The 12007-nt window shown below is 40.2% G+C and overlaps 1 protein-coding gene across 3 annotated transcripts in view; it reads left to right on the plus strand.

Moving 5' to 3' along the window:
- Window positions 1–12007, plus strand: part of Myocd (myocardin) — a 95044-nt gene that overhangs the window by 28881 nt on the left and 54156 nt on the right. Inside the window, exons 2-3 of one of the 3 annotated variants that reach the window (XM_048366669.1) lie at window positions 6564–6629; window positions 10683–10726. Coding sequence is in view for 1 of the 3 variants with exons in the window: in XM_048366668.1 (XP_048222625.1) it covers window positions 6564–6629 (66 nt within the window). In the remaining 2 variants the exon portion in view is untranslated. Of the gene's footprint in view, window positions 1–6563; window positions 6630–10657; window positions 10727–12007 lie in introns of those variants that run through there. The other 2 variants (XM_048366668.1, XM_048366670.1) reach the window with 2 other exon arrangements.

Here is a 12007-nt window from a genome sequence, read left to right on the forward strand (position 1 = left end):
CAAGTGCTTGCAATGTTATCTCATGGAAGTTTATGGGGTAAAGGACACAGCTTTCATGAGTCAATGTTATGTTTTGTGACAGTACTGGTGCTTGAACTCAGGGCCTGAGCAATGTCTCTTAGCCTTTCCACTCAAATCTGGCATTCTATCACTTGAGCCACAGCTCCACTTCTGACTTTTGGTGGTTAGAGATAAGAGTCTTACAGAGTTTACTGCTTTGTCTGGCTTTGGACCACATCCTTAGATCTCAGCCTCCTGAGTAACTAGGATTACAAATGTGAGCCACCAGCTTTATATGAGTCAACTACTAAGAAGAGATTTTTAGTTCAGCATCCAAGTCTTAATTTATTTCAGCAGCTATCACAAATTCTATAAACTGGGTAACTTGTAAAACACAAAGGCATTCTGGAATCTAGAGAGAGTAAGAGCAAGGTATAACATACTCCATGTCTGGTGAGGGTATCATTCTACAGAGGAGGTCTCCTCACTGCTTCCTTGCAAGGCAGAAAGGGGCAAGGCAGCTCTGCTTAGCCCTCTTTCATAAGGACACCAGTTACAGTCATGAGAGCACCACCCTCATGACCTAACCAAAAAGTTCCAAACTCCTAAAACCGTCCATCACCTTGCAACTTAGGATTTCAGCACTGGAATGGACAACAGGGCACAAACATTCAGACCCAGAGTGAGTAAGTACTTTCATTCCAAGAAGGTTTCCTCAGTTTGCAGGGCTTCTACATGGGGTGTTTATTGCTTTTGCTTTCCATTCCTGCATTTCTTTGTCCTGTGTCCCACAATAGGCCAATGCTTCCCTTACTGTTTCTTTTCCAGCTATAGTCATTCTAATATCCACCCATTCAAGTTGATCTGGATAACCTAAATCTTACTTTGAAATTAACTTTACTTTTTAATTTGGAACATTGTGGTTAAGACCCCGTCATCACTAACCCTTCTAAATAACTAGTTCCATGATATGACTTCCACATGAATGGACAACCATCACCACTCTTTATCCCCTGAACTCCTTTTATCTGGTAAAACTGAAACTCTGTGTCCATTAAATAATAGCTTTCTATATCCCAGACCCTAACAGGCAAATATTTGCATTTCTGGCTATAGAAATTTTACTATTCTATAAGAAGATTCATGTAGTTTGACCTTTTGTAACTGGCTCATTTCCCTTAGCATAAATGTCCTCAAGGTTTGTCCATCTTTTATTATGTGTCTGAATTTTCTTCCTTGATAAAAGCTAAGTAATATTTCTCTCTATGGATAAACCACATCCATCTATTTATTTATTTAGTCATTCATTCATCTACCCACCTATTCATCTAGAGGTGTCCCCTTGGCTGTTGCTTTCATGTTTTGGCTATTTTGAAAACAAAAAACAAAAAAATGTGGCTATGTACATGGATGTAAAAGTACCTCGTTAAGACCCAGCTTCAATTTTTTTGAGTATGTAAACAGAAATATCTGCTTTTTTATTTTTTTATTTAATTTTTTTTTATTAATTTTTTTAAGTTTATTATCAAACTGAATTACAGAGAGGTTACATTTTCATACATTAGGCACTGGATACATTTGTCTTTTTTTACCCTGTGTCTCTCGATTTTGGTGTTCCCTTTCAATTTCCTAGTTCTAATACCAGTATACACGGTTTCCAATATACCCATATAAGATACAGAAATAGTGTAGGTACAACCACAGGAAGGTGATACAAGAAGATCATCAATAATAGAAGCTACAGTTACACATGGCATGTTGAAAGTAGTTACAACTGTGATATAACAATCGTTTCCATAACATGGAGTTCATTTCACTTAGCATCATCTTATGTGTTCATAAGGGTATAGCTATTGGGCTCTTGTCATCCTCTGCTGTGACTTGCCTAAACCTGTGCTAATTATTCCCTATAAGGGAGACCATAGAGTCCATGTTTCTTTGGGTCTGGCTCACTTCACTTAATATAACTTTTTCCAAGTCCTTCCATTTCCTTACAAATGGAAATGTCTGCTCTTTTAAGGAATCACCATAGCACAATCCAGAGTAGCCATACCTACATATCATTCCCACTGAGACACCAGCATTCCAGTTGTTCCACATTGTTCATCACCCCACTTGTTTGCTGTGCCATTGGCAGTGGCCACCCTAATGCATGAGAGGTGGCCAGCTTACTGTTTTTCTGTGAATGAAAATTCCTCATCTGCCTTTAAGAAAGGTTGTCTTTTCATTCTCTCGGTCACTTTGAGTATATATGCTCTTTCCTTTGGTAGGTTTAGAGTCTTTCTTCCTTGATGCTGATGTTCCTCTAAGTTAGGCAATTCTTGATTATGCCCTCATGGGTATCTGTGAGACTGTCTTCTTCGTAGGTCATCAGAGCTTGCAGAGAAATGACATGTCCCTTGAGACACAGGCTGGTGATTGGGGGATCATAGGAAGGAACAGGATAAGCCAGGGACTACTCTCATATAATAAAGGGTTCTTGAACCTTTGAAGACGTTCCAACCATCCAGGGCCTGTCTTGCTTCTCCAGCATTGCCAAGTGTGCTACTTCCACCTGGAAACAAATACACCCATGCCCTCTAAGCAGTGTGGAGGGGTACAAGTCATGGCAGAGGCTGATCTCCTAGATTTTAGTTATCACTCCAGCAGGTTGGGATGTAGTATTCCAATCCAATCCAAAATTCTTTTTATACCTCATAGATTATAGTATTTAATCACTTGAGGAAGTCTCTTCTTTTTTTAGTACAGACAGAGAAGTTTCTATCATTTATGTTACTTACAGGACTTGGGTGTGGCTCTGTTTACTGTCTATAAACACAAGACCTTTTGCTTCTGTAAAAGAAAGTAAAGGAAGCCAGCACCAGTGGCTCATGCCTGGAATCCTAACTACTCAAGAAGCTGAGATCTGAGGATTACACTTTGAAAAGAGCCATGGTGGGAAAAGTCCGTAAGACTCTAATTTCCAAGTAACTACCAAAAAAGCTGAAAGTGGAGCTGTGGCTTAAGTGGTAGAGTAGTGGCCTCAAGCAAAAGAGGTCAAAGACAATACCCAGACCCTGAATTTAAAACCCAGGAATGGTACAAAAAGAAGAGTGAGAGAAACAGTGAAGAGAGGGAGGGAGGAAGGGAAGGAGAGAAAGTGAGAGAGAGATAGACAGAGACAGAAAGAGAGAGAGAAAAAGAAGGGAGGGAGGGAAGGAGGGAAAGGAAGAGGAAGGAGAAAGGGAGGAAGGAGAGAGAAAAAGAAAGAAAGAAAGAAAGAAAGAAAGAAAGAAAGAAAGAAAGAAAGAAAGAAAGAAGAAAGGAAGGAAGGAAGGAAGGAAAAAAGGAAGAAAGAGGAGTATAGTACTGTAATGGTGCCTCACACCTGTGATTCTAACTACTTTGGAAGCTAAAATCAGAAGGATCACAGCTTGAGGCAAGTCCTGGCAGGAAAATTTACACGATACTTTCTAAACCTTTACTGGGCCCAGTGGCATGCTCCTGTCATCCAAGGTGCATGGGAAGTGCAGACTAAGAGGAGTATAGTTCAAGGCCTGCCTGGAGATTCTGTCTCCATCTCCATGAAGGAAAGGCAGAGTTAGGGATAGGTGCCAGTGATCCCAGCAACAAGAAGAAGCCTGAAGTATGTGGATCTCAACACAGGCTTATGCCTAGGCAGGAAAGGAGAACAACAATAAACACCCAAAAATACCCGAGCTAGAATCATGGCTCAAATGGTAGAGCACCAGCCTAGCAACCACAAATTCTTGGATTCAAACCACAGTACTATAACCCAACAATGAAAAAGGAAGTATCAATTAGAAAAAATAAGAATGTAGAACCTACCAGAATCACAGATGATAGCAGAACCTTTGTAAATGAAGATGACATTACACATATGTGAGTAAAGAAAAATTCTTTAATGAAGGACAGGTTACAGTTAGTTTGATAGTATCTGAGACTTTTCCAGTTACAGTTGTAAATGGCATAATACCAGCTCCCCTGGCAGAACTGTCATAATCAAAGGCAGAGGACTAAGCATGCAGGATGGATATGATGCTCAGGTATAAACAGACCAGACTGGAGAAAAAAGATGATGTGGGAAACAAAGCCTGTGTATAAAAGTGACCTCAGGGACCAGAAACTGGAGCCATTGTAGCATACTGCCCAAAGCAATAGAGCTTGACAATAGAGCTTTGGGGAAATCACCTGAGACTGCTATGCATGCTTGTAAACATAGGAGGTGGCAGAATCTGGATCTCAGTTGGTGATTCATAACCTTGTAGGTTCCTCTCACAGATTCCCCTCAACCCAAAAGAAGTCATCAATCAGTCAATAGAAATTTGTATTTGCAAGCCTGGTGTGCCAGTATCTCATGCCTGTAATCCTTGCTGTTCAAAAAGCTGAGGTCTGAGGATCAGGTTCAAAGCCAACCAGAGCAGGAAAATTCATGAGACTCTTAGCTACAATTAAGCACCAAAAGAGCTGTAAGTAGAGTTGCGGCTCAAGTGGTAGTACACTACCCTTGAGCATCAAAGCTCAGGGGCAGCACCCAGGCTGTGAGTTCAAGACTTGGCACATACACAGAAAAAGAAAGGAAAGGAAATGTGCACTTGCACACATGTAGTTTCAGAAAATGAACAGGGCTTTTGAAGACCAGTTATTCTGGAAAGAGAAAGTATTCCAAAAGAAGGATAGTACTTGAATAGGAAAGTGGGGAAGGGGGAGGAATTAAAGATTTTGTGTCCAGTTAATTGAATTATAATAGACACTGTGGAGAGCCCAGAGAGTATAAATTTTTAGAAAGACTAAGTCAATGCTCAACGAAATAAGCACTGAGAAATGGATACTTACAAGGGGGTAGGGCCAAGGGGAGTGAGGTAGACAATGAAGTGAGGAAGCAGGGAGGAGAATACAGTCAAGAGTTCATTGTTTATATCACTAATATAAGAAAAATAAGGAAGGGAAGGGGTGGGTCAAAAGGGGATGAGATTACTGAAGGGAGTGACAGATCAAGATGCAGTGTATTCATATATTGGGTTGAAAAATGACACCTCCCTGTACAACTACTTAAAGATAATAATTTTAAAACTGAAAAGATAAAAATAATAAAGATTTTGTATTCAGGGAAAACTGAGATTTTTCTCTCCAACTGATACATTCTGACCTTGAGAGTATTATCCGACCTATTCACTGTTACGGACAAGCAGTAAGGAACGTGTTCACTAACAGGTAGTCTGATATTTACTAAGTGAGTTTTAGATGTAATGAAGAAATGCCTTCCATCTTTTGTGGAGTGTGTGTGTGTGTGTGTGTGTGTGTGTGTGTACATGCACGAGCACACACACGCACAACAGTACTAGTGCTCAAAATCAGGGCCTAGGTGCTTAGCTTTTTTGCTGTCCCTTAGCTTTTGTGTGCAAGGCTGGCACTCGACAACTTGAACCACAGCTCCACTTTCAGCCTTTTGTAGGCTAATTGGAGATAAAAGTATCTTGGATTTGTCTACCCAAACTGTCTTTGAACCTTGATCCTCAGATCTCTTTCTTTGTTAATCCCATACTTATAACTCAATTCTATTTAATGTTAACTATGTATATAAAATGATACATTACATATAATTTGTGCAATGCACATCTGACATATGTGTATATGTGTATAGGATGTACATGTATTTAATATATGTATTTGGATATATAGTAAATGATGGATATAGGTTGGCTAATTTTATGTTTTCTTTGGTTAAGCAAAATATAACTCCAATGGTGCCTTTTTGAATTTCCAAAGAATAATTCCAGGTTATCATAATGTCAGTGTACTAGAGTTTGAACTCTGGGCCCCGTGCCTGCTAAGCTCTCCTGCTTGAGTCACCTTCTTGTTTTATTTGCTGCTTATTTTTGAGATAGGGTCTCATGAACATTTCTGGCTAGGCTGGCCTTCAATATATAACCCTTTTGCTCTGTCTCCAGGGAGCTATGATTAGAGAGAGGAGCTCCTGTGCCCAGCTGACAGCAGCATTTTTGTGCCATTGTGAGTGTCAGGTTCTGTGTGAAGTGGCATGCATACAAGCATTTTATCAGACCTAATGGCAGCTATGCAAGGTAGAGATTGCTGCTGTTTACAAATGAGGAAAATGGGGATTAGCCAAATGTGCCCAGGGTTACATATCTATTGGGGGGTGAGGAAAGAGATGGTTTGAACCCAGATGGAATGACAAAGCTATGTTTTTCTCCAGTCTGCATGCCCTTTGGAAACCACAGGTTTTCACTCACGCAGAAGTTGATACTATACACCAGTCAGAGAGTGCCTCTGGGGTGGGGGAGGGGTGGGAGCATGGTGCTATGGGCATGACATTTTCTTCAAAGAGGAGATGGATCTTCCCATCTCAGGTTTCCAGACTTTGCTGCAACCCCCGCCCCCCATCATTTGCAATATGAGCAAAGTTCATCTACAACACATGTGAAAAGGTACTTCACAACTCTTATAGAAAAAAGTAAGAAGAACTAGCAAAGTATGTCATAAATACAAGTGACCACAATTCTATTTAGCCCAAATTCACAAACTAACACTTCTTTTCCAAGTTTTACAGTTACGACTTCAGCAGAGACGGACCCAGGAGCAACTGGCTAACCAAGGTATCATACCACGTGAGTACCTACCACTCTTCCTCATCTACTACTGCAGGACCACAACATACAGGCACAAGAAAGGGCCTCTGAAGTTACAGAGCACCTATGTGTTTGTTTCCCAAGACCCTTACAAAATCTGTGTCAGCAGAAACCTAGATTTGGTATCCATTGCCCCAGCTGTCACTCACCTGTGTATAAGTTGTGTCTAAAAATTCTAATATAGTGGGTTGGCTCCCACCAACTGGCAAACACAATTCACTATGGCCATTCTTGACTCTCCCCTTTTAAAACTGCATATAATGACTCCTCTTTCCAGAAGCACTAATGTATCAGTTATCTTACCTCAGTTGTTTGTGGCAGTTGAGTCCACAATTACTGGGTATTATTAAGTAGTTCCTTTCTGAAAGATTGGGCAGCAATACCATTTTAACACAAATGCTAAAACATTAGACTATCAGCCATATCCTGCATCAGAGAAAGAGTATCATGTTATAGAAAAGACATTTGAAATTCCTACTCATTAGCAACTCAACTTTACTTTGTCAGTACCTATAGAAATAAGGCGAAGGGGAATCCAGGTGAATTAAATAAAGTTAAGTTGTTGGAAGCCACACTAACTTCATTCCCAATAAAGTTTTCAAAATCAAGATTTGTAATGAAGTTCCCAGAAGCTTATATGCCTGTGTAACACCAGACTAAGACTTCCGGGTTTAATGGTGGTTTGATGTTCTCTGCTTGTAGCCAAGACTGGCCCTGGAGGGCTCACCAGTGTGTCAGAACATGGCAGAACTCAGGCTCTTTAAAGCCTTTTTTTTTTTCAAAACTCAAATTTACTTTTCTTTTTTCTTTTTTGTTTATTCTTTTGAGGTTAGGTACTTTCCATTTTTATGACTTTGCTCCACACTTTTTCATACTTTTTTTTACTTCTTAGTACATTTTTAGTACAGTTCCTACGTTTGGGGGACACACAGGAATGATATTATGTGGGGGATTTGCACAAGTAATTCAGAGCTAAGCCTTACACAGTGAACTGTAGGTGTCTAGCAGCAGAGCATTTTTAGGCGTTTGTTAAGCACCCAAGAGACATCTCCCACTGCCCCACCACCACATTTACAGCAATTCTACAGGGTGGTCTGGGACAGCTGACTTTTCCCCGTGCAGGGTGCTGATGACAGACAGAAACCACCAGTCTACAGACCTTAGGTCAGGGAAGCAACTTCACCTAACCAGATGTGTCTTTCTACTTCATTCTGGGAAGGTAAAGGGAGAAAACAGATTCAGAACCTTGCAGTTGACCCAAGTTCATAACTGATTGAAAACTCAACACATTTGCTCGAATGCTCTGGGCATGAGTCTTGCAGGTAGAATTTGAATAACTTTTTAAAAAATATAAGAAGATGTTAAATCTAGGAATCAGGAAAATAAACAATTAAGATAGGACTAACTCTTATCCTTAAAAAAAAGTGGTACACGTGTAATAGCACCTTCCCCTGTGATTTTCATAATCATACAATATAGATACTAACAAAAATAATATATAAGAGAAATTTTACATCTATCATCTATTGTGTCATTAAGATAATTTTACTGATAGAGGATGTCTGGCAAATAATGGAAAATACTGGAAACCGAACCCAGGGTCTCCAAGCAAGTGTTTTATTACTTGAGCCATTCAGCTATCTTTACATCTTTCATTTTAGTTCTGAAACAGGTTCTCACTAATTTTGCTGAGCTTGCCTCAAATTTATGATCCTTCTGTCTCGACCCCCCAAATAGTTGGGATTAAAGGCATGCACCACCACACCAGCTATAATTAAAAAAAAAATTTAGTCAATGATAAAGGCTTAAGAATCTTCTGGCACCTATTCTGAACCATACTTGCTAAGGATATGTGTTCTGCTGTGGAAAAGTGCACACGCATGTCTGATGCACACTGGAAGTCAGGCCTGGGCAGTCCTACTCTACTTAGCTCTTCTCAGAAAGCTAGAGCCAGGACAAGGCTCTTTACTTGCTGATGGCCAGCCACTGCAAGCCTATCTGACACCAAGAACACAGTCTCCATGCATTGAGAGGCAGTAAGTTTCCTTAGGCCCTGAATTCAAACCCCAGTACAGGAAAGGAGGAAAGGAAAAAAGGAAGGAAGAAGGAAGGAAAGAAGGAAGGAAGGAAGGAAGGAAGGAAGGAAGGAAGGAAGGAAGGAAGGAAGGAAGGAAAGAAGGAAGGAAGGAAGGAAACATCGGAGGAAGGAAGAAAGAAGGAAAGGAGGAAGGGAGGGAGGGAGGAAGGAAGGAAGGAAGGAAGGATGGAAGCAAAGGAGAATAGTGGGAGCATGGGAAGGAGGGAAAGGAACAGAAAGAAAGAAAATTAGTTTTGCATTTTATGATAGATTACATCTTCAGAGCTTGCCCATTATATAAACATGCAAATCTCTCCTGCTAAGGCAGAATTGAGTCTCCTGGTCCTTACATTGTCTCTTTCTACAGATGTAAAATGAATCAGTTGACTTTTTAAAATGCATACATTTTTGTGACTACAAAGGTCAGTTGAAAGGACAGACAGATGGTAGGTAGGTAGGTAGGTGGAAGATGATAGATAGGCAGGTAGACAGATAGATAGACAGACAAAGCTGTTCATGATTCCAGTATTAACACATCATCCTTGTTATATTATGAACAGTCTTGAATGAAAAACTCCACTGAAATATCTCTGATGGTTTTCACTTCAGTTTCCCTCTGAATTGATGACTGAACCACACATTTTTCTTCCGCTGACTCTAATGAACAGAAACATATGCTTTCTAGCTGAAGAGCAAGGAGTATATTACAAGTTTTAAGACTTTCATCTTAAATTTTTGCAATGCTGGGAATGGAATGCTAGATAAAGCTCTCTACCACTGAGAAACAAAGCATGGGATACAGGGGCTAGAGCCCCTAGAAGAACATGAAACAGTGAGAAAGGGACTCTTGGGTCAGGCAAGTGAGCCCAACTCATATCCTAAGATTATTTTCATGTTTATAATATCAGTTTTGAAATTCACCTTTCCAACCTGCCAGTCATGAAATGCTGGTGAAATGTCTTCTCAAATTTAAAGAGTCTAAATGTTAGATTATTTTAGGGGTTTAATATATGCACTTGTCTCTGAAATCCCCCATATGAAGCCTGAAATACTGGTACCTCATGCCTATAATCTGAGATACTCATGGAGCTGAGACCTCAGGATTGTGTTTCCAAGCCAGCTTGGTCCAATTCTCAAAATGGAGATTTCATATTGTCTATTTTGCCACCATGACTAGAACTTAAAGGAAATGCCCTTCACTATTTATCCCCTTCAGGCTTAAGGCTGCAAGGCCATTAAGACTTGGTACTCTTATGGCTACAGGACCCATCCAACTCCCTCTCTTGTAGATTACTAGCACTTGAGTCTAGTCATTGTTTTGTTACATCTGCTTTCTTACCTTCTATTCTCTTCCTTGGGCACAACACTGCTGGATAGAATCCTAAATGATATCATTTTATGCCAACTAATTTGGAAGACTTAGATGATCATCATTATATGGCTTAGATAATAAAATGACCACCGACTAATCTGGTATATATCAACTATCTTTTTTGAGCAAAGCTTTGGGGAATATATACAGTGGAATCCAACCTGATCTCTCTTCCAAAGGGTTTACAATCTAGAATGAGGCCCCAGTCACCTTCATTTAGCTGTTCTGTTAATAATTTTGGGCAGATTGAGCTCCCTACATAAGAATATTAGGAGAGAAGAAGAAAATGTAATTTCCCTCCTATATTACAGAAGACAATCTAATGGGAAAATGGAAATCCAGGGAAAAGGAAAAGACATTTTCCCTCTTTTCTGTGGAATGCATAAGAGGAAAGTAAAGAATGAAATTTGTGTTGTAGAGGAGCCAGAGCTCAGAAAGCCTGCTATTTGACCACAAAGTCTCAAAGAAAGTTGCCAGTGGCCAGAATGGAATCTCTGGCCCTACTGAGTCCATGACTAATGTAAATGAATTTCAGGATACAATGAGCTGTCTATGAATGGTACTGCCTTTATTTTTTTTGCAGACTAATCCAAACTACAGCAGCCACACACATACTGCAGAGCCTTGGTAAATCTCTGAACTCTGTGGCACTCCTGAATAGCAAGAAGAATGACTGGGCCATTCCCTCACACCCCACCCCCATGCAGCCTCACCATAGCTCGAGAAGTTGACTGGACAAAGTCTCTCTTCCTTTTTGCAGTGCAATTCCTATGACTTGGCTTCTCTTTACAGCACCCACCCTACCACACACTGTTGGCTGTCTGAGCAGAACACAGCACTGGAGGATTGATCTGTCTGCCTCTTCCCTTCTTTCTAACAGCTGAGCTTCTGAGATAGGGAAAGGCATATTGCAATTTCCTATCAAGTCCATATGGGTCAAAAAGCTAAGCCCCCTCTTCCCTCCCATCTCCCTTCCCATCCATCCCTTCCTTCCCATCTCTCCTTCATTTCTTCGAGACTATACAAAACAAACTAACTAAAACACCCAGTTATTCAAGTACAATTTGAATTTGTCTTTGTACCTTTTTGTATTTTCAGAGAAACTCCAAAATATTCACCTGTCCTAAAAAGTGTACAAACAAGATCTGAATGAATAGAGCCTGCACTAGGGGAGAAAAATGAACTGTTCTCAGATCCTTAAGGCTATAAGCACCTAAGCAATTTATAACCAATCTATAAAGAGAATATAATTTCCAAAATATCACTGGTACATAGCCTGTCTTATAGGTAGGGAACGTATCAGACTAGTTCCAGGTTGCACCAAAAAGATGACAAAATAAGAAAATCAATATTTGTTGATGGTAGATGGATCCTGTACTGTGAGCCATCCCATCCCCCTTCAATCTGGTCCACCACTACCACAGATTTTATGTCTGAAGTAGTATCATCTTTTCCCCCAAATAATCCTACCCATGTGAATTATTAATCTCCATGTATGTTTTGAGTTCATGAATGCCATGTATATTTACCCAACAGTGCCTTTAGATTAGGATAAGCTAGTCTAAATCAAGTCACTATGGTTCTAGACAGTTGCAGTGAAAAATGAGTGTTGCTATGCTTAACATCCTTTCTCTGGACAGACATACCCTTTCAGAAATACCAGAAAACAGTCCCAGTGATTCACTGCTCCCCTTTGAATTCATAGATTCTCAGGAACTTTCAATCAGGGCCCACTGGCCTTGTAAATACCACTGCTATAGTTCTTAAACTGGGATACCAAAGTCACCAGGAGGGCTTGTTCAAACACAAATCTCCGTCTCCTATCTTCAGAACTTTTGATGCTACCACATTTCTGGAATGAAGCTCCAAATGATACTGAGGATGCTGGCTGAGGAGCCATGCTTTGAG

The sequence above is a fragment of the Perognathus longimembris genome, chromosome 17 (genome assembly GCF_023159225.1).
Source record: "Perognathus longimembris pacificus isolate PPM17 chromosome 17, ASM2315922v1, whole genome shotgun sequence".
NCBI classification, from domain to species: Eukaryota; Metazoa; Chordata; class Mammalia; order Rodentia; family Heteromyidae; genus Perognathus; species Perognathus longimembris.